At 35.7% G+C, this 24,403-nt stretch overlaps 1 protein-coding gene across 3 annotated transcripts in view; it reads right to left on the minus strand.

Annotated features, from left to right (window-relative positions):
* Mthfd2l (methylenetetrahydrofolate dehydrogenase (NADP+ dependent) 2 like) overlaps positions 1–24,403 on the minus strand; it is a 129,230-nt gene that overhangs the window by 17,021 nt on the left and 87,806 nt on the right. For all 3 annotated transcript variants that reach the window (XM_074042005.1, XM_074042003.1, XM_074042004.1), the window contains exon 7: positions 3,378–3,503. In XM_074042005.1, coding sequence (XP_073898106.1) covers positions 3,378–3,503 — 126 coding nt within the window. The remainder of the gene's footprint in view (positions 1–3,377; positions 3,504–24,403) is intronic.

A 24,403-nucleotide genomic window follows, 5' to 3' on the forward strand; every position in this document is an offset into this window, starting at 1 on the left:
CTTCCAATGTCATAAATTATCCCTGAGAGTTACTTTAGTGTGAAGTTTTATAACAGTGTTACTTCCTCTGGGACATCATCATCCTTTTTTGTCATTACCACTTTGTTCATTTATGTTGATATATCTTTCTCATCAATGCAATCTACTGAAATGGGTGGCCCAGTTTCCTTCATTAATGAGCCAGACTTTTCTGTGTGGACAATTTACTTCAACATTTGATTCTACCGACATCCGTTTTGTTTACCTTGGCAAGATTTATAGTGAAACTTTCACCGATACTCACAAAGCAGTCACACTTTCCCTGTGGCAATTTGCAGCCAAATGCTACCTATGAGTTTTGTGGCATAACCCAAGTTAAAGTTCCTCCCTCTCGGTTGGGAGATCATCCCTCACCTCAGGTTAAGTCCTGATGAACAACCTGAAGAGCAACATGTCAAAACCTATCACTTGCCTGCTCCTATGGGTGACTGAGTCATGGCCTCACCGTAAAGGCCTCCTTTACCAAGTCTAGATCTTCCTTAGTGCTCTGGCTCCATGAACCAGCAGGTAACAGAAAGAATAATATACAATCATACAACTCTGATCATCTTTGAACTTCCTTCAAAAGAGTCTGCTTTTACATGGTCATTTGGGGATGCTATGTCAAATATCCAAGGTACACCAAACATTAAATCTGAAAGGGACCACTGATAAAGTAGTACCCCTTATTTGTAGGAAATATGTTCCAAGACCACCCATCTCCATCCCTGTGGATGCCTGAAACTGCAGATAATACAGAACACTATACAGAATGTTTTTTCCTATTCATACCTACCTGTGATAGTTTAATAAATCACTTAGGCACAGTAAAACACTGATAAAAATAATTAATAAGAAAATAGAGCTAGGCACCAGTGGCTCATGCCTATAATCTTACCTACTTGGGAGGCTGAAAACAGGAAGATCAAGGTTCTAGGCCAGTTTAGGCAAAAAAAGTTGGTGAGACCCCAATCTCAACAGAAAAAGCGGGGCATGGTGATGTGTGCCTAACATCCCAGTGAGGGTGAGAAGTGTAAAACAGGAGGATCACCATATAAGCCAAACTAGGCAAAAGTGAGATCCTACCTCCAGAATAACCAGAGCAAAACTGCCTGGAGGTGTGGCTCAGTCATTGAGCACCTGCCTCACAAGTGTGAAGCCCCGAGTTCACACTCCAGCACCACCAAGATGAAAGAGAGAGAGAGAAGAATTTTAACACTTTACTATACTAATAACTATGCAAATGTGACTCAACTCTCTTAAAATACCTTATTGTACTGTACGCACACTTCTGTGATTAAATGAGAGCACACAGACGCAAGGATATTTTCCTGGTTGACCTTGCCAGGAAGCAGAACCTTGGTAAGGAGAGAACACTGTAGTTTCTGTCATGTAACCAAAACACTGATGGCCAGAGAAGTTGCAAGACTATTGGGCAATGGTTCTATGTATGAAACAACCTCTCAGTGTTCCAGGCCAATGCTCTTTCCTGTTCATCTTACATCTTTGCTTCTCCTTGTCATTTTCTTATTTCATGATATACCTAGTTACACAGAGCTACAATTTGATTTAATAGAGATCACCAAGTTGAGTGGCATGTAACCTGAAGTACATATCTATATGAGCTACTAAGCATACATACTCGCCCCAAATAATCAGGGCTTTTGTTGTTGTTGTTGTTTTGTTTTGTTTTATAGTAATGGGGATTGAACTCAGGGCCCAAATGCTCAATTTTAAAAATGTTTTTATGAGCAAAAAACTATTCTTTGTTTAAAATAAGAAGCATAGATGATCTGAAACCAACAAAATACCCTCTGAGAGAAGAGACTTAAAAAATGTGGAGGATTTCTGGGTAAGCTTGCCCCATAAGCACAGTCAAGGTAGCAAACTGTGAGCATCCCTAGTTTTCTTGCCCTGAGCTAGTTATCTCATGCTGTCATTGCCATTTTCCTGCATCATAAGTGCGTGGTGATTTTTGCAATAAACACATAGTAACTATAATGTTATAAGAAACAGAATGATGCTGCAAAAAACAACAAATCCAGGTTTAAAATGAAATGCATCTTTACTCATTGGAGTTGAACAATTCAAATAAATTAACTGATATCCAATTGGAGCAATTAAACATGAAAGATAAAGAAATGGGGACATTTTATGAGAATTGCAGCATGTATGCACACACACACACACACACACACACACACAGAGATATAGCACACATGTTCATGTGGAGAACCAACCCTGCTAGACTAGAATTTCCAACCATGCCAGGGACGCTAGGAATTAGAGTCTAGGAGGACAGTAGTGTATTCTTTGACAAGGCCCATTTGTGCCTTTGTTCTTATTCATCACTTTGTTCTGAGAACACATTGTTCCATATGTGTGTCCATAGGTTTTAATTGTTTACCACGAGGCTCAAATCCTCTATGTAGATGTAGTTTCTGTTACTTCCTGGAATTTTATACATATGAGGTCAGTACCCTGGGATACTTCCAATTGCCTGAGTTTTCCATTGTATTTGACACCATACTAGGACATATGTAAGCTTTCAGATGATCACCAGCTTGCAAGTGAAATTTAAAAATCGAATTTTAAAAACTGCATCATCAATCCTTTCAGTTTGTGATGACACATTTGTAACTAAGTTCTTGATGTGACCCTGTCTTTTTGGCCCAAACAATCAGTCTTCTACACAAAATATTTCCAAAATGAAAATGTCTCCACTTATTTGACTATACTCATACCTTCATTGATATCTGAGACTCCTAGGCTATTCTGGTAACCTAAGTATAGGTAAAAATCCTGCAAAGATATTGGAAGTAAAAACTGGTTTAGGGTTAGGCATCTAGAAACATATTTCTCTTGGGGCTCAGTTTTCTCATCTGTAGAGAGAAGTCAGAATTATATTGTTTTGCTGCAACACACTGGCTGTCTTACATCCTTCATTGGTCATAAAAATTTTTGCCTAGCTCCTCTTCTTTATTATCTTTAAAATATAAGAACATCAACTTCAATTAGCCATACAACTGTCCAGATCTGATACACAATTCAAGTTAGCAAACCTACCCTAGGATGCCTCTGGCTCCAAGAGTGAATGATCATAAAACCAAATATTAATAGTACAATTAGAAGACAGGATGAAAATGAAGGAAGGGAGGGTTGGAGGGAGAAGGGGAGGAAACAAGGTAGAAAGGAGGATGATATAACTATGATGAAATTCTTCCTTCAGGGAAAGTGATGATTAATAACTTAATAATGCCCCCCACACACCAAATATAAAGTTTCTATTTCTTATGTCAAAGCATGTAAGGTTGAGCCATTCCTCCCCTTCATTTAGCAAAAGATATTTGGTTTCATACCTTCAAAGTCCACATCTCCAACTAATTTTGTCTTTCTTGTCACAGGATCTTGGATGTAGTTGATACCCACATCAATCACAGCAGCGCCTTCTTTAATCATATCAGTTGTAATCAACTTTGGAATACCTGAAAATGAAAGAGTTGTAAAACACTAAATAGTACTTAAACTTTGTCCTTGAGTATAACAAAGGTTTATACATCTAATGCTTTTGTCATTGATTTAAAAATACATAAAATACACATTTGTAAGGGAGAGACCAACTGCCCGGTTATCATTTCTCATCAAGCAGAAGAACAAGATGACTGTGGCAGCATATGGGGCCTTTGTGGATGAAATCCTGCATGGAGCTACCCTCCTCTTACCTTAGCAACAGCTCCCCTGACTTCTGCATTTGGATTCCTGCTTGGGCAGTGTCATTCTGTGTAGCATAGACAGTTATGGACATGAAAGTCTCCTGCTGATGTGAAGTGGAGTGCATTGAAAGCAATGTGGAAATTGGAGGCAGAGAGGAGAAAAGAATGGAGGGAGGATAGGAAAAATTAGGATAACAATAATTTCTAGTCTCCAGGGTTGTGATAAACAGAAAACTACCATCTGCATAGTAGCATCTTATTGACTCCAAGCATGAAGTGTTAACTTTTGATTTTTCATGGTTTCTTTGATTTTTTATAACCATATATGACTCAGAAAATGTAAAGTATAGTAAATTCTCCTCACTATTGGTTCATTCTGGTAGAAAAAGTAGATCTACAGGGATATAGTTACCTATAACTATTTTCAAATTTTTTTTCAAGTGCAACAGTACTGGCTAACTCATTTGTAAAGGAGAATTTATTAAACCATCTCCAAATTTAGTAGATTAAAAACCATTTATTACTAAGTCTTATGGTTCTATGGGTTGACTGAGATCAGCAGGATGGATCTGGCTTGGGATCTTTCATGTAAATAGAGTCAGACAGTGTCTGAGGCTAAAGTCATCTAAAGATGTGATTAGTTTGGGTCCAAAATGGCTCATTTACATGACTTCAACTGATGCTTATGGTTGGCTGGACTTTCCAGGACTTTCAACTGGAGCACATGTGTGTGAATTCTCCCTGTGGCATGGGATTCTTATGGTCTAGCTGCTAACATCCCAGAGACAACAATTAGAAGTTGCCAAACTCTTAAGACTAGTATGTCACTTTTGTCACTTTTTATTGGTCAAGCAATGATATCAGATTAAAGAGGATGAACTTGGTCTACTTCTTGGAGGGAAGTAAATCAAATAATTTGCAGCAATCTTTACTCTAGCCAATAACTCTGGAGGACATTGTCTTTGGTAGGAGATTTGCACAAATTCATATTCTACTTCCCTTGCAGGAAGCCCGTCTGTTGTGTTATCAAAGGTTTCTTTCTAGCATCCCAACTAGATTTAAGCATTTGAGATGGCTTAAATGTCACCTTGTGATACATGAGTTTTAGTGCTAGTGAGAGTTTAAATTCTATAAGCCAATGGTCACTGCTAACATAGATGTACCTATCTGATAGGTTTTTTTCACTGCATAATAATATAACCAAAGAGGCATCAACATTTGAGATGCATTTCTCCCTTGCTTTCCAATCCTATGATATAGAACTTCATCCTTTTTAATCAACTCTAGGGAAGATAATGAGTATTGTTCTAAAGATAGCATGAAATCCTGATTCTTCTTGGTTTCCAACAGAAAAAGAAAGTTGGGGGTGTGGCTCAGTGGTAGAATGTCTAGCATGTATGAGGCCCTTAGTTTGATTCCAGTACTGCCAAAAAAATAAAGAAAAAAGAAAAAGGAAATATATATATATAGTTTTTTAAGATAACAGTCTAGGTATGTAAACTAGGCTGGTCTTGAACTCATGCTACTCTTGCCTCAGGGTCCTTTGTGCTGGCATTACAGGTGTGAGACACCACACCTAGCTTCAGAAAAGTTTTAAAAGATGAAAATATTTTTGAAATAGCTATTAAAATCTATCTATTATGCTAATGGCCAAGATTCAAGTCTTCCTGTGATTACTATAATAGCTCAGAGAATTACTGGTGATGGTAAAATGCAACAATTTTTAAAATAGAAGGATATGTATGGTAATTCCCAGGAAAATTGTAAAATGGAGAAAAATGTAAATGCCATTTTTTCTGATAATGCTATTATGTATGTGCACTGTAGAAATTTTGGATAATATCTACAAGTTTAAGATAAAAACAAAACTCACTATTTTCCTGCCATACAAAGATAACAAATGTTAGTATTTTTTGCTGTTTCTCTATAGGATTCAATAATATTATGATATATTAGATATTAAATGTGATGCCTGGATGAGCATGGTGGGTCAGATCTATAATACTTGCTTGGGAGGCAGAGATTGGGAGGATCATGGCTCGATACCAGCCTGGGAAAAAATTTGTGAGACCCTATCTAAGCCAATAAAAAACAGGGTGTGTTGGTGCTGCACCTGTTTAAATAAGAGGATGTGGACCAGACCTGCCAGAGCAAGATGTTATTCAAAAAAATAACTAAAGCAAAAATGACTGAGGGCACGGCTCAATTAAAGGAGTTTCTGCCTATTGAGCACAATGGCCTACCACATACACACACACATACACACACGATCCCTAAATTTCACTTATATTGTGTTTCACTAATATGTATTACCATCTCATCAGAATTAAATCATGATACTTTTCCCATTTTAACAATTATATGAAATTCAAAAATTAGATAAAATAATTATCATACGGGTTACCATAAATTATTCCTTCTTTCATTGTTTCTAATATTTTGTTATTAATAAAACAGGACTGATCACTTACTTTAGAAAACTATAGATAATTACTTAATTTCAGCATCCAAATTTGATAAAAAATTATCTCCAGTGAGCCATTTTTAACCTCATGAAGAAATGTGGGTTGGATGAAAGTACCTATTGGTCATAGTTGGTTAAATGACATAGTCCAAAAGTGTTAGTTAGTCAATGCATCTGTAACAAGATGTATTGAGATCTATTGAGGTCTTTTGTGAAAAATATTTATCAGGACCATTTTCAAAATTTTTATAAAGAGTTTGGAATCATACGTTAGCATTGTGGTGGTGACTTTATTTTTGTCCTCCTCCAGACTTATTTTCCATCTTATTCTGTTCTATCCCATGCCAGGGGTGGGGCTGATGCTTATACAGATCTTGCGTGCTTCCTATCTCTCTTGGAACCCTGTCACGGCCATGAGAACAAGCTCACGCTAGCCTACTGGAGCATACACGTCTGTGGAGCAGAGATGAGTCATTTCAGCTGAGCCCATCCTAAACTGATCAGCTTCCAACCAACCACCAGCTGATGGCAGATGTTTGAGCAACCCCAAAAAGAGCAGATGAAATGAGTCAAGGCTACCATAACTGAGAGTTGAACCACAGAATAATGAAAAATTATTTTAAAAAGTGATTAAGTGACTGAGTTTTGGTTTCTTCTTGAAATAATATTATCAACTGAATAGCCCATATTTGCAAATGACACAAAAGTGGATAGAATAACTAGATGTTTGTCACTTTGGAATGATGGATCATAAGAAGCAAGGAGAATTTGAAATGAGACAAATGTATAATTCTCACCAGGTGCTACACTTGGTTAAAAGTTGATTAAAAACAAAGACACTGTCCAGATATAAGGTAGTAATATTTCCACTACATTTTTAGCAGACACTCCCTGGAAAAGTTGGTTTTATTCCAGAGGGCTTTTTAGAAAGGAATCTTTCTAAAAAGAAAGAACAGGTCTAGAAATCATATCAACAGTTTCATTGTTTGGCTGAGTTCCTTATTATCATTCAGTGAGAGGATAAAAATCTTGCACCACATTTGAAAGCAACTATATCCCTAAACACACTGTTTAATACAGCTAGCTCCTCTTTTTTTTATAGTAAGACTTTTTCAATAAAGGAAGTAGCATGCAGATTTATATTCTTCCTGTTCATAAGCTCCTTATCATCTTGTGGACTTTTAACATATAGTTCACAGGGGGTAAGAAACAGTCACAGACTAGCAACAGTGCACTGACTGCAGACTGAATACTTCTGAAATAGGAGAGTGACTAAATGACCTCAGCCTGCTTACCTGGAGGAAAAAAAAAAAAAAAAACTAAGGACAAAACAAACCAAAACCCAATAGTTGTCATAGTACATTCAATATATTATACTGAATGGGGGTAGATTTACTTTCTATGGTTTTAGAGAGAAGAAGGAAGGAAGAAGAACAAGAGTAGACTTTCACTTGATATAAAAATTTTGAGGATAATAATATATGCCATAAAGTGAAACTTCAATTTTATTCCTCAGTAGAAATACTCAGAATAGAGATTGAACTGGGAAGGTCAGGGAAGGTTATCTGTAGAAGCATAGGTCCCCACATGGCCTTAGTTAATCTAGCTTTGGCCTTCCTACTGTAGTCCTCACAATGCAGCAAAACTTGGATATCCTGAGAAAAGGAGGAAATGTCCAGAATAACCCAGGCTATATCTTTGTTTTTCTTTGAACAGGATGCTCTGCAGTGATGAGTTCAACAATCCAAGTGACACCAAGGGTATATAAACTCAGGTTGGCATGCTTTTGGGGTCCCTCAGCTGTGTGCAACATGAAGCATGCATAAAAGAGACTTTATCTTTACTTAGCAGCTTTCCTGAGCCTTGGTGGACTGGCTAGCCATGGATCTTAGGCTGTTGTTTATTCTTGTTGCCCTTCTGGGAGTGACAGATTGCTTGGCTCAATTTGTCGTGAGTGCTCTGTGTCACCAGACTCATACAAGTGGTGAAAGTACTGGGACGCCATTTATTGCTCATAGCTATCCTTATGGTGTTGGGACTGCTGCAGCAGTTGGCTGACTCAAGGCTTCTGCCACATTTATGAATCTGTGCATTAGTTACGTCTTCCAATTCTAGGATTTAAGCATTCTCCTTTGTCTTTTCAACTTTTCAAAACAACTTTTTTCTTTTCCAACTAAGTCATTTCTGACTCTAGCATTCTACCAAAGAGAGAAAAAAACATAAATATTATCAGTGCTATAACTTGGATTTTAAATGTCCCCCAAAGGCCCATATGCTAATGGCTTGGTTGCCAGTCTGTAGCACTAATGTGAGGTGGTAGAAACTTTTGGCCTAGTGAAAGAAAGTTAGGTCATTGGGTGCACGCCCTTGAAAGGGATTTCAACTCTCCAGAAACTTCTCTCTCTTCGTCTCCCAGCTGTGGTGAGATAAGCAATTTCTGCTACCTCATGCTTCTGCCATGGTGCATTGCATCACTACAGGCCCTAAACAATGCAGTCAACCCACCATGAACACCTCTGAAACCATGAACTAAAATAAATCTTTCCTCGTTTTAAGTTGATTGGCTTCAGGTATTTTGTCACAGTGATGGAAAGCTGCGTAACACAACTGGTATTTAATGATTGAAATTACAACTAATGGGTATATGAAATCTCAATTTCAGATATGTTCAATAACAAAAGTAATCCATTTTTATTGTTGTCTTATAAAGGCAAATGATTGGAAGTACAAAGTTTTAAAATAATTGTATTTTTAAAGACACTGAAAAAATTTCTTAGACATGATGTGTTTAATTCTCCAATGATAAAAATTCTTAGCAATTGATGGATATGAAAGATCATTAAAAGCTATTTAAATACTTAGTAAAGACATATATAAGGACGTGAATATAGAGGGGTTTTTTGGCTTTTTGTTAAAATTAAAAATGAGTGTTTTCAAGGAAAGAATTTTTATGGGCTTAATTTCCTTTTTGTTATTATAATTCCATGGAAGCCTTTCTTAATTTTCTTTACATAATTTGAAGGTTTAACCATTATATATGAACTCTTTTACACACCCACATAGCTTATTGTTTACACTATCGTAACTATTGTTCCACTGTCTTCATCAACAGGACTTTATTATCCCAGGACACTTACTCAGAATGATAAAAATTTAAAGTAATTTTCTCTCAGGACTTACTAAAAAATCATTTAACAAACATCAAACTATTACTTTTCAGTGAATAGTAGCAAATGACTTTATTCTCTAAGAACTTGAAACCCTTGCTTCAAAACACTCTCCTGTTTTGTTTACTAATCAAAAGCTTGCATATTATGATCCTGGTCCAATCTCAATCAAGCCTCCACACATTAAAAGACTTGCCTTAAAACAAACTCCAACATCTTAACAACTATTCCAAGTTTGCCCTCACACTCCAAGATGCTATTAAAGGTAAACTGGCTCTCTGACTGGGGCAGGGAGGGAGACATGATTTATAGAATTTGGTTATTTCTGCAGTATCAATAGTTTTACCATGCCTATCTTCAAGCTACTAATGTGACATCACCAAACATGGAATAAGGGAAGAAATGCTCGGAATTAATCTTTGCGAGCTGACAGCTACTGTGGCTGTTACTATAGTTTTCACCCATGCTGCAGCAACCATAAACTCAGACTTGTCTTAGCAACTGATGGTTTGGGTGACGTTTTAGGGGAGCCAGTATTTGACAGCTTTAGGGATACACAGAGATCCAATCAAGAACCCCTCTTGGCCATGATCCAATCCTTCAACTAAGGAACCACTGAGTGTCTCTGTGTCCCCCTAAGCCTCTTGGGGCAGGGAGCTGTTGGTCTCTCTAGTGGTGATTATGAGATGGGTTTTGCATGAGCCTGAACTCTGCTTTCTTTTAATTCAAGATTCTCAATGTTGAGTTTATTTTGCCTTCTATGAACTAAACCCCCTTTTAGGAATCCTATGATTATATAATCAGAGTTGAAAAAATGTTATACTTGGTAGAAGTCATTTTCATTGCTAACAACACTATTTGTCTGTGTCTCTGTCAATTTTATTGTATCTTTATAAAAAGGAAATTCACAGAAAAGGAATGAGTATAGACCATATAAAGGCATTTCTCAAACTGACCCTGAGAACTTAGAAGTTCAGAAAGTTCTAAAAGTTAGAAAATTCTTTGGAAAAACTTTGCTTCTGGTCATCTAGCAAAAATATTTTGAGTACTTCTCTCAGTCTGTCTTGTTTTGTCTATGAAATCTCTCCAAACATTACTCTTTATGGACAGCTACAAATTAGTCAAGCTTGCTGCTAGAAATGGCCCAGTCTAATAACTGTGTGTTGCAGAGGAAGGAGGTAACAAGTAGCACTTTCAACTGACCATTTCTAGACTGCTGGATTTGTCTCTGTCTAAGCCCATCCTCCTCCGATACGGACTCTTGCTTCTTAGATGTGTTCACACCCTCACCATAACCCAAAGTTCTTATGCTTACTATCTTTATAAACAACATAATTTCACTAAGGATAATTTGAAATTATGATAGCCACTTTAAGAAACTTTTAATAGGGGCTGGGGATATGGCTCAGTGGTTAAGTGTTTGCCTGGCATGCATGAGGCCCTGGGTTCGATTCCCAGTACTGAAAAAAAAAAAAAGAAACTTTTAATAAAATGTTCATCTGAGAGACAACTTAGAACACAAAAGAATAAAATTCCAAACATCCAATACTCTCTTTTTAAATGTGTTTGAGGAAGTATCCAGAGGTATTCAAACTCCAAAATTTTCCCTTGAAGTCCTTGGCAAAGATAAAAAAGAAAGTGAGAAACTTACTCTTTTAAATGCCTCCAAATTGCAACACAAACCCAGTGGTCTTTGTCCTATTACTCCTCTTCTCTCACTCTGTTTTTCCATCTCTCTCTGACTTATTCCTCTTCTTTCCTAGCTAGTGCAATAATCTCCTAAATTAACTCCTCTCAAAACAAAGAAAATCCCTACTGCTGATTTTCAGACTTAGTTTCATTGTGAGTTAAAATCGATTGTAAAAGTTCTTTTCCCAACCCTAGTCATAACAGAATTTTCAGAGAAATCAGGAATATTGTTATGCACACTATAATCTAGAGCTCTTGTGTTAGTTGACTTTTTATCACTGCAATGAACTTCTGAGACTAGTCATTTATAAAGAAAAGATTTATTTAACTCACAGTTTTAGAGGTTCAAAGTCCAAGACTGGGCAGACACTATTTTTTGGCCTTTAGTTTGTACCCAAGGACAGATGATACTACATCTTGGTGGGTGTGTGTGGAAAGAAGGATCATATCACAAACATATGTAGGGTAGGAAGGGAGAGGCTTGCTTCTTTTACAATGACTCCTTTTCAAGTAATAGCAAGGGTTCACATGAAACATACATGAACCCTTTTAGAAGGCATGCCCCCAGTGACTTAAGGACTTCTCACTAGGCCATACTTCTTAAAAGTTCCACCACTTTCCAACACTGCCACACTCTGCAGACCAAGTTTTTAACATATGGTCCTCTGGGAACTCAAATCATACCTAAACCATAGTTCTCCCACAATCTATATTTGTTAGTTCAATTATTCAAATGCCAAAGAATTGGATGGGAAGACAGAATTTAAAGACTACAAATTGCATAAGAAATCATAAGAGACTTAGAAAATTGCAGACTTTGGACATCTTTCGGAAGCTATCTCCAAAATCATTCCTTGAACATAGATTAGAGTCTGATTCAGTCCTGTAAGCAAAGAATCAGTTCATTGGTTAACTCAAGAATAGGCTATTAGTTGCGTTTTGACAGCATTTACAAGTAAATCCTGATGTAAATGAAGCCGCAGCTTTCTGTTAGTGTTTGTGAATGATCTTAAGCCAGAAATAGAAAAGTTAATACACAGGAAAAACTAATATGAGAAATAACCCATTGCCACATCTCCATTACCCTGTTGAACATTTTGAAAGGGCCTCTGTGTGTACACACACACACACACACACACAAACACACACACAAACAGAATAAGGTTCGTAATAAATACATAGCCTTAAAGACAAAGCAATTATATATACTCCATCATTAAACATAAAGAGGGAGTCACCTGGAAAAGACATTTGTAGATACTGTAAACAGAAAAAGCACCAGGACCTGGGGGTGGGGTAGGGAATGATAAACAAATGGAGGAAGTGAGAATAAAAATGCTTTAAAGAGAAATCAAATGCTAATTTCTCTCTTTTTACCCTTAAATTCACATGGAGGAATTTCTCACAATGTTAAGACAACCTTTTGCTGATGGAGTGGCTTAAGTTGTGGAGCATCTGCTTCGTAAGCTTGAGCCCCTGAATTCAAACTCCAATACCACCAAAAAAAGGGAAGAAAGAAAAAAGAACTTTAAAATACAACCTTTTGATTGATGTAAGCATGGCTTTATTGGCCCAAAATTCAATTCTTATTCAATACCTTGGAGTAAACAAATTGTAAAGGTGGTGGTGTTCTAAATTCACAGACATTCCTCATGCCTTGACCCAGAACAGAGGTACCACCTTTCCTCTTCTGTGACACTACACCTACTAATTTCATTCTCTGAAAATGGAATCACCAAGTTAAATGATATCCTAATGGTCTCTTTCTTACAATCCCTGGAGACTCCTTAGTTATAATAAGGTCACAGCTAAAATGGATATTAATTTAGACTTACTCATATCTTTGTGTCCAAATCAAACCCAAACTAAAGATCACAAAGAGTTGTGCCAGAGAGTGTTTTCTGGTATTTATTTATCTATTTTTGTGGTACTGAGGTTTTTGAACTTAGAGCTTCATGCTTGCTAGGCAGGTGACAGATGCTCTACCATTTTGAGCCAGCCTTCTAGCCCTTTTTTCTCTGGTTATTTTTGAAATAGGATCTTACACTTTGCCCAGGCCATCCTGGACTGCAATCATCCTTTTTGTACACTTCTCCTTGTAGTTGGAATGACAGGCATGCACCACGACACCCAGCTTTCTTCTGTTGAGATGGGGTCTTCCAAATTTTTTGTGACCAGGCTGGCCTGGAACTGGGATCCGCCTAATCTCAGCCTTCTAAGTGGTTATGATTACAGGTGTGAGCCACTAGTGCCTGGCAATCAGGGTACCAAGACTTTTTGTGAGTAATACTTTGACAGTATTGGCAGAATTACTTAGGCTGAACCCATGCAAGTTCACATTAACCTCTTTAAACCTCTATCTAAGTTTATACAGTACCCTCTTAAACTGTAAGTAACAGCTTAAAACTATTAATGAATGAACTGATTCTTAAAGCATTCATCTTCCCAAAGTCTCCAGAGAGTGGGATATAGATTCATTCAGGACCTTAAGCCATAAATAGAATATTCATTCCCTGATTTCTTACAGTGGCGAATTCAAATTCTATTTTATCCTTGTGCATCCTGAGCCTACGTATTTTATAATTTTAGATCTGAATTTTTTTCCTTAGTGTCTCTTTAGATCAAAGCAATCAATTCTCAACTGCTTTTTGGAAATATCAACTACATACTGTCAGCTGTTATGCCCTGGGAGTTTACTAAGGCATGTCCATAATTTTTTGCAAGTCCTCAACCAGGATTTGAAGAATATGAAATGTCTCTGTAATTCCTCTTACCCATGCTGATAAGGATTTGAGGAACAACATGTATTTCAGGAAATATGAGTAAGATTCCAAATTCTAAGCTTCTAACAGTTCAAAATGTTTTTATATGACTCTGTTCCAGCTGCAGATGTACTTCTGAAATGCATAGGTAATAAGAAACATTGCAAACACAATAAGATAGCTATTAGAGTTCATAGAAAAATTTGGAGTTGCAAAATCCATTTTGTAATTTAGAAATTTTCATAACACATTTATCAGTTGTTTAAGTTTCCAAAAAACAGTATCACTCTAAATTCTGGATCATTCAGTAACATGAAATTAAATTATTACAAACATATAACATTATCATTAAAAATTCTACTTCACAGATATAATTATATGTGAAAGCTGATGGCAGGTTTATGGAGATAAACTTGTGTTTTTGACCTGAATAATTAGTATATGAATTTATTTCTGTCAGAAGTAAAGGTCTGTAATTGATGTCAAATTTCAAAAATAATTGGGATAGCCATATTATAATGAAATATTTTCATCAGGAAATTTAGTGAGATTTCTGGTTTACCTAAGCTTTCTCTGCTCTGAATCTCTTTGATAAGTAGTCTTATCAAAGATTTATCGAAGATGGATAATCTCCACTAAATCACACTACTACTTTAAGGGTTAATCCTTTCTAATTAGGTGATGCAAATCTGCTATTTTGTGACTTCTTATATGAAAAATATAAAATAATTTAACTCTGTTGTCTTAGCAAACTATGCTGAAAAAAGAAATACCTAACATGATAATAATACCTAAAGCATACAGGGCAAACTCCACACTCTGGGAACTAAGTTTTCCTTAATATGAAGGTATAACCCTTACCACTTGAGTAATTGTGAGGTTATATACTTATTCTCACCAATTAGAGTCCCAACTAGGTATTTTTATGTGACTATTTGACAATTTTAGAATTGAGTTCACATTAATTTTTAAAAAAACTTGGTCTCTTCTCTATAGATCCTCCTATCATAGTCATCTTTAAGTCTTTATGAAATGGCTCAGACAAGGCATCCTGATAAAAGGAAGCACTGTATTTACACAACACTTTAATTAGTAGAGTTCAAAGGGCTGTGAAAACATTCCCTAATTAAACTTCACAATTCAGTGAAGCAAGAGAAGGTTTACCCATTATCCTCATTCACAGAAGAGAGATTTTGAGGTGCTGAGAAGCTAAATGATTTCTTAGTTTCACAATGATGAATCAGGGGTGAGGCTGGGAACAAGACCAGAACTCTAGTTCAGATATAAAAGTAACACCCACCATGGAAATGCTTATTCAGGTGGATCACTCCTTCAGCTGGAAGTTATCCTACTACATAAATAATAAGAGTAATTGCAATGGAATTTGTATGAATGCATGTTTCCTTCTAAATTAGAAAATTTTTTTTCAGCATTATTTGCTTTGGAAACAAGCATGTAATGGTCAAATGCACCCCAACTAGAGTCCACAGTAATAGTAGGACTGTTTTCTCCTGAGAATCTTCCTGTTACATCTAGGAAATCATACCTTTTATAAGTTCTCAGTCAGGACCTAAAGAATCTGAAATTTTATTGAAAGTGCTTATAAACCAATGAGTCAGTGGCAATGACCATATAGCATATCCTGTTCTTTTTTCTTTTCACTAACATCTTTGGTTCTTATCTGATATCTACATAGGCATGACACCTGTCAAGAGAATAATGTCCATGTCAAGGACAGTACCTGGATGTTTCTAATGTTTCTGCCCCCTGGGATACCAGAACAGTGCCTGGATTTCTTACAGAGCTCAGGGACAGTGTGGTCCTGATCTATGCCATATTTGGTGAGCTGGAAATGGAATCTCTTTGTATTTAGAAATTCATAGGCTCATTCTTGAGTATTTCCATCAACTTATGCCTTGAGCCATTTTTCTGCAAAGCCAATGAACATATTGCATCCAACTGCATGCTTCTGTTTTCTTCCTCCAATCAATCAAATCTTATTCCCTACAAAAAGATATCCATACATTTGTAGTATCATAGAATTTAGAGGCCAGTGGAGTAAACAGACGAGGGTCTATATTATCAACTGCTGTGTTACACACAGAATATTAAAGTCATGTGGATTAAGTTCCAAAAATTTTTGAACTGTCTTAAAGAGAAAGTGTTTGCCAAGCTCAGAAAGTAAAATTATCAGAAGGAGAGACATACTAGTTGAAAAGAGAAAGTGGCTCTACAATAAGCCAACACCCCTCAGTTTCTTCAGAGCCCCAAATGAAGATCAATGAGTCCAATCTCTCTATTAGAAAGACAAAGCTCCTGAAGACCAGCTAGTCTAGTTGGTAGGTCTGGTGCTTGGGAAACACAAACTATTTTTATAATCCCTGTTATTCCCTTCACATGAGTCTTACACATTTCCTTACTCTGCCTCCTTTAAGCATTCAAGTAGCAGCTATACATTCTGTGCTTGTTGATCAATACAAGTGACACAGATAAGAAGAAAGAACTTACTCCCTAGATTCAGGATTTCAAAAACCTAACACTTAGAAGGGTAGAAGAACCTAAGCCAGAAAATGAAAGACAAATATCAAGAACTCAAACAGAAAATGAAAATAAAGAGCAAGTCAAGAGAGTAGAAGGAAAAAGAGGTGAGAGCTACAACATTGGAAGTTCCCAGGAAAAGGCTTCAAGTCAATACAACCTGGGCTATGTCTTAAAGAGTTGGCAAAATCATAGTATTTCATTTGTAATATCCAAGACCAAAAGAGATCTTTGCCCTACAGCTTGTGTAGAGGTTGGGAAAATGGCAGGGTCTCACATAATTAAATAGATGGAAAGACAGCTTAAGCAGAGGCTTTAGTTACTTTCATAATTTCTGCATGTGTATGGTATAATGGAAGTTGCAGAGCTTAAAGCAATTGTACACAAAAGGGTCACAGAGGTAGCCATGAGGAGCATGTCTGCAGGTACATGCATGCATAGACAGCTAGCCAAGGCCCAGTGGAGATAATGGCTATCTCATTGGGTGTGAGTTTAGAAACACAGTAGTGAAAACTAAATATCACTACTCTGTCAGGAAGTTTAGATGCAATCTCACGGAAAACAAAAGAAGAGTTCAAGAAGATTAAACTTGAATTCCTATCACTTCCAATGAAATTTTCAAAGATGCTAATGAAAAACTCAATAAAATTTGGGAAATGAATGTGTTATGGTTTGAGTGTGTCCCCCAAAGTTGTGGACTAGATATCTGGTCCCAGTGTTACAACCTTTAAGAGATGTGGTCTACTGGTTAGGTTACTGGGGTATTGCAATTCATGTAGGACCAAAGTTAGTTCCTGTAAAAGTGAGTTATTAGAAAAAGAAGCAAGCCTAGCCCCTGAATCTCTCTCACTTTCTATCTTGTCATGTGGTTTCTTCTGTACACAATCCATCATTATGCCTTTTGACTTGAGACCCTCATCAGAGTCCAAACAGATGTGGTTGCTTGAACTTGGACTTTCAATCTCCAAACTCTGTAATCTAAATAAAACTATTTTCTTTATAATGTACCTAGCCTCCATTATTTTTGATACAGCAACAGAAAACAGACTAAGTGATCCAAGAATTTATTGGCAACCAGTATTTAAAAAAAAATAGCATAGTATAACATAGCATGAAATTTATCAAAGAACAGACACATAATAAAGTATTTGTTGGTTAAACTTTTATCTGATATATACATAGATAAATATATATTAAGTCATGAAATTTGTTATGTATTTCATTAATGGCCAAGTTATTTACTTCTGCTCAACTAAGACTGCTAGTCATGTGACTTTGCAGTTTCTTTTATTAATAGGTAGGATGTCTACTCTTTGAATCTGATCCTGGCTAGAGGAATCAACTTGTTCAATAGAAAAAGACAAAAATGATGCACCAGTTCTATGCCTAGCCTCAAGGGATCTTGCATATTTCTACCTGCCCTTTGGTACTTCTGCTGTCGCTATGAGATCACATCTGGGCCTGAGTGCTGGTTCAAAGGATGAGGGTCAGCAACATGTAGAATAGTAACAGTGCCTAAAAGAAGCCTGTGTTAGGGCACAGACACATTAATAAATCAATAAACTTATGAATACATGAAGAATCAATCTGAGATAAGCTGAGCCCAGCCTAGTGTGTCAATTCCCCACCAAACCACAGACTTATGAGTTACAATAATAATGCCTATTTTTTAAGCCACTGAATTTTGGCATGATTGGTTTCTCAACAATAGAACTGAGTAAAAATATGTTTCCTCCTATTGGTCATAATTAAAATACTTGAAGGGATGTGGTTAAAATTGATATATAGTCTACAAATTACAATGCATTATACATGTGCAGTAAATTTGTTTACCAGTGGATCCTAACTTTACCAATGGAAAGTTTCTCATTACTCCTCCAAATCAATGTATTTCTTAAGTTCTCACTTGTAATATCAAATCCATTTCCTTTTTGTTTCTGAAAATTAAAAAATATAGAAATTATGGAAATACATGTGATAATAAAGAAATAATAGAAAAAGTAGAAATAAGAAAGGAAATCAACCCTTATTACTACTACTCAAGTTCAACCAAAATAAACACTTCAGCATATTAAATTCAAGTCTTTTTTCTAACATTGTACTTCAGAACTGTTAAATAATTCAGCCATAAATTTATTGCCCTTTAAACTGTTAGAATTATAGATATACCAAAAGCAACTGTGAAACTTAGTCCTCATTTTCATCTGCTTACTAAATGGATGTGCATTCTAATTTTCTAATATTTTTTCTCATTCTTTTACCTACATTATGTATTATATATATTATAGTATATGTTATATATATATAACATATAATTGACAAGTTGTTCAAAGATGAGGCTGGAATAAGAGAGAACTACATACATACTGGATGTAAACTATTTGGAATAGTCTAGTTCTTGGGTTGGAGGAATGAGTACTCAGGTATTTGTGATTATACTGTTATATTAGCAAGGTATTTGTGATTATACTGTTACATTCTGCAAGCTTACTAAGCTAATTTACAAATTCTATTAGTATTTTTGTGCATTCCATTGGATTTTCTTACATACACAATCAAGTTTTCTGAAAATGAAGACAGTTTTACTTGTTTCTTTCCAATCAGGATATATTACTTTACTTTTCTTTACTGTTTGCACTGGACAGGACCACCAATACAATATTAGGTAGAAGTTGTGGGAGGGACATTTTTTGTCTTCTTCCTGATCTTACAAATTCATTCTTTTACCAGGAAATATGATGTTAACTGTAAGGTTTTGACAGATGCTCTTTATTAAGGAGAGAAGTCCTGTTCTATTCCCAGTTTGCTGAGAGTTTTTAAACAGGAATGGATGATTGATTTGTCAAATGTGATTTTTGAGATTATGATCTAAACGTTTTTGTTTTGTTTTAGGTTGTTACTATAGTAAGTTATATGAACTGATTTTGAATGGTAGACTAATCTTGAATTCATGGGATAAATACCACTTAGTCATGATATGTTATCCTTTAATATACTGGATTAAATTTGGATTAAAAATTTAAAACTACTTTAATGAAGTGTGACTGACATACAAAAAAAGCTGGGTACAGTTAATGTAACCAACTTAATGAGTTTAGAGATAAGTAGACATTTGTGAAACTATTACCAAAACCATAAACAATACCATAAACAAATCCATCTCCTACAAAAATTCCTCCTGCCATATTTTAAATTTATTTTTATTTTATTTTTATTTATTTTACAGAGATTAGAACATATATATCCTCAGCAATTTTTTAACTATAAGATACACTATTGGTAACTATAGACATTGTACTGTACAATAGATCTCTAGTACTTATTCATCATATATAACTGAACCTTTGCACGATTTAAAAACACCTCCCCATTTCACCCTCCTCCCAGCCTTGGAAACCACCATTCTACTCCCCATTTTTATGAATTGTACTATTCTAGTTTCTTCATGTAAGTGGGATCATGTACTATTTTATGAATTGGACTATTGTAGTTTCTTCATGTAAGTGGGATCATGTACTATTGTCCACATGTTTTCTTACAGTATCTTTGTCTGGCTTTGGTATCAGGATGTTAGCCTCAAAAATTCATTTGAAAATATGTCCTTATTTTGTATATTTTGGTGGGGGGAGTTTAAGAGAGACTGGTATTAATTCTCTTAATATTTGGTAAAATTCATCCGTGAACCTATTTAGTTTTGGGCTTTTCATTGTTGGGTAGTTTTTATTTTTTATTCTGGTTTAACCTCCTAGTTTATTATTGATCTGTTCTACCTTTTTATTCATCTTTATTCCCCCTTGGTACTTGTATATTTTTAGGAATTTGACTATTTATTCTACACTGTTTAATTTGTTGGTATATAATTGTTTATAACAGCCTCTTAAAAATTTCTTATTAAATTCTTTGGTATCAGGTAGGATGACTCCTCATTCAGTTCCAATTTTACTTATTTAATTCTCCTTCCTTTTTCTTGTTTTTCTGGGTAAGGGTTTTTCAATTTTGTCTTTAAAAAAAAACTCATTTTCATCAATTTTTCTACTCGTTAGACATTTCTGCTTTAATTTTTATAATTCACTTACTTTTGCAAACCTTGGGCTTAGTATGTTCTATTTTTTAGCTCCCTGAGGTGTAACATTAAGGTATTTATTTGAAATGTTCTTTTTAAAAAATATATTTATCCTCATAAATTTCCCCTTTCATTTTACTTTTGCTGTATCCTGTAAGCTTTGGTATGTTATATTTTTGTTTCTCTTGAATTTTTAATTTCTCTTTTGATTTCTTCTTTGACCCAATGGTTATTTGAAAGTGCATGGCTTAATTTTCATGTGTTTTTAAATTTTCAAGTTTCCTTCTGTTAATGATTCCTGGTTTCACTGCATTGGTTAGAAGAGATACTGGAATAAAGTAATTCTTCCTAAATTTTAAAGCTTATTTTATGAAATGTATGTTCTGTCTTGGAGAATGTTCTGTGTGTGTTAGGAAGAATGTATATTCTACTATTGCTGGGTGCAGTGTTCCATATAAATCTATTGGGCATATTTAGTTTGATATTGTTCAAGTCTGCTGTTTGCCTATTGATTTTCTGCCTAGGTGATATCTTATTTTGACTTGGAGTACTGAATTTTCTTACCATCTTTGTATTTCTCCCTTGAGTTCTGTCAATGCTTTCATTATACACTTAGATGCATATATATTTATAATCGTTGCATCTTTCTGTTGGGTTGTTCAGCTTATCATTATTTAATAGTGTAGTTGCTTCTTGTGACAGTTTTTAAGATTACAGTTTATTTTGTAATAAGTAGTGTAGCCATCCTGTACTCTTGGTTAACATTTGTACAAAATAGCTTTTACTATCCTTTCACTTTTAGCTTTTGTGTTCTTAAGTCTAATGTGAGTCTCCTGAGGATGGCCTACTACTGAATCATTTTTTAAACTCATTTATCTATTCTAAATCTCTAGCTCTTAGGGAAATACAACGTGTCTATATCTACTGTAATTATTGATAGATGAGAACTAACCAGTGCCATTTTGTAATTGATTTCTGTCTGCTCTATAGCTCTGCTGGTTTTCTCTGCTTCTCTTGCTATCTTCCTTTGTAATAACATACTCTTTTGTGTAGTAATATGAGCTGATTCTTTTCTGCTTATCCTTTTTGCATCTTCTGTATGTTCTTTCCCTGTGGTTACCATCGAGACTTGCATAAAACATACTATATTTCTAAAGTCTATTTTTAGCTGATAACAAGTTAAATTCAATTGCATAGAAAAGCTCTACATTTCTTTTACCCTCCACTTTATTTACGTCATATATCCAATAATAAATTTTTGTGGCTTCATTTACATAAATCTGTTTTCCATTGGTTATCATTTCCTTCCATCTGGAAGACTTTTAACATGCTTTTGTCACAGGTATTCTCATGATTAATCATTACAATTTTGGTATATATCAAAGCATACTCATTTTGAAAAGATACTTTTTCAGAGGTAAACAATTGCAGGGTGTCAGGAGCATTTTTTGCATTTTAGATTTTTCTTTGAGAACTTTAAAGGTGCTTTATTGTCTTCTCACTTCCAAATGATAAATCCTCTGTTATATTTGTTCTTTATGTAACATCTGTGATGATTAATGTTGATTGTCAACTTGATTGAGTTCACAGACATCTAGGAGCTTACACTCTGGATGGGTATGTGAGAGCATTTACAAAGACAATCAGATCATGGAGGCTCTGACCTTATCAATGGTTTAACCCACTAATGGATTCAAAATTTGAATAGACTATTGGGAGATGGTGGAACTGTGAAAGGTAGGCCTCGTTGGAGGAAGTTGCTGGAGGTATACTTTTGAAGAGTATATCTTAGCTCTGGTCCTTTCCTGCTGCTCTGTTTTCTGGCAAAAAAGAAATGTTCCTTCTTTTTTTTTTAATTGTTCTACTGGGGGGTATATTGTGACATTTTCAAAAACTCTTATAACGTATCATAGTTGAATTCACCCCCTCCATCATTCTTCCTCATCTCCCCTGCCCCCATTCCTGGAACAGTTTCAACAGGTCTCACTTTTCCGTTTACACACATGAATTCATAAAGTTTCCACAATATTCATCTCCTACGCCCTTCCTTCTGTACCTCCACTGGTAACGGCTCCCCCTCTGCATTCTTGGAAAAAGACATCATTTTTGTTTGTTTAAGATAGAAATACAGAGTGTTTCATTGTGATGTTTCCATGTATATATGTATTATAACCCAAATTGGTTCATCCCCTCTATTTTCCTCCTTTCTACCTTAGTCCCCTTCTTATCATGATTTCAACAGGTTTAAAAATCCTATATTTATTCATGTTTAGGAGGTACATCAACCATATTTACCTTCTGTTACCCTCTCTCTCTTGTAAGTGATCTCCCTTTAGCATGACCTGTTTTTTATAATATTGCTTGTATTTGTATTGAGTCTATATTCCACACATGAGAGAAAACATGTGGCCTTTGCTTTTCTGAATCTGGCTAACTTCATTTAAGATGATGTTCTCCAGTTCCATCCATTTACCTGCAAAGGACAAAAATGTCATTTTTCTTTGTGGTTGAATAAAATTCCATTGTATATAAATACCACATATTCTTAATCCATTCATTAGTAGTTGGGCATCTTGACTGTTTCCATAGTTTAACTATTGTGAATAATGCTGCAATAAATGCTGCCTTTGTTGTAGTCTGACTTACATTACTTTGGATACATCCCTAGGAGTGGTATTGCTGGCTCATGTGGCAGTTCTAGTTTTATTTTATCATACTGTTTTCCATAGTGGTAGTACTAATTTACATTCCCACCAACAGTGCACATGTGTTCCTTTTACCCCATCCTTGCTACATTTGTTGTTGTTTGCATTCTTGATGATAGCCATTCTACAGGAGTGAGGTAGGAACTTAACATGGTTTTGATTTACATTTCCTGTATGGCCAGGGATGTTGAGCATTTCTTCATGTGTTTTTTGTTCACTTGGACTTATTTTGAAAAAGTTCTGTTCAGTTCATGTGCCCATTTTTTCATTGGGTCATTGTTTTTTTTTTGAAGTTTAGTTTTTTTAGCTCTCTGTATATTCTGGTTATCAATCCCTTATAAAATCTATAGCTGGACAAATCAGACAAAGGACGGATAACCAGAATATACAGGGAACTCAAAAAACTAAACGCTCCCAAAATTAATGAACCAATAAAGAAATGGGCAAGTGAACTAAACAAAACTTTCTCAAAAGAAGAAATTCAAATGGCCAAAAAACACATGAAAAAATGCTCACCATCTCTAGCCATTAAGGAAATGCAAATTAAAACCACACTAAGATTCCACCTCACCCCTGTTAGAATAGCCATCATCAAAAACACCCCAACAACATGTGTTCATGAGGATGTGGGGAAAAAGGAAACCTAATTCACTGTTGGTGGGAATGCAAGCTGGTGCAACCACTCTTGAAAAAATTTGGTGACTTCTTAAAAATTTAAACATAGATCTGCCATATAATCCAGCAATCCCACTCCTGGGGATATACCCAAAGGAATGCTACACAGGTTATTCCAAAGGCACTTGCACATCCGCTTTATTGCAGCACTATTCACAATAGCCAAATTATGGAAACAGCCAAGATGCCCCACTATTGATGAATGGATTAAGAAAATGTGGTATTTATACACAGTGGAATTGTACTCAGCCATGAAGAAGAATGAAATCTTATCATTTGCAGGTAAACGGATGGAACTGGAGAACATCAACCTGAACGAGGTTAGCCAGGCCCAGAAGACCAAAAATTGTATGTTCTCCCTCATATGTGGACATTAGATCAAGGGCAAACACAACAAGGGGATTGGACTTTGAGCACATGATGAGGCGAGAGCACATAAGGGAGATATGAGGATAGGCAAGAAACCCAAAAAAAACAAGATAGCATTTGATGTCCTCAATGCTAAGGAACTAATGCAGAAACTTTGAAGTGACAGAGGCCAATAGGAGAAGGGGACCAGGAACTAGAGAAAAGGTTAGTTGGAGAAGAATTAATTTAGAATGTCACATA

Source organism: Castor canadensis, chromosome 9 (assembly GCF_047511655.1).
Source record: "Castor canadensis chromosome 9, mCasCan1.hap1v2, whole genome shotgun sequence".
Lineage (NCBI taxonomy): Eukaryota > Metazoa > Chordata > Mammalia > Rodentia > Castoridae > Castor > Castor canadensis.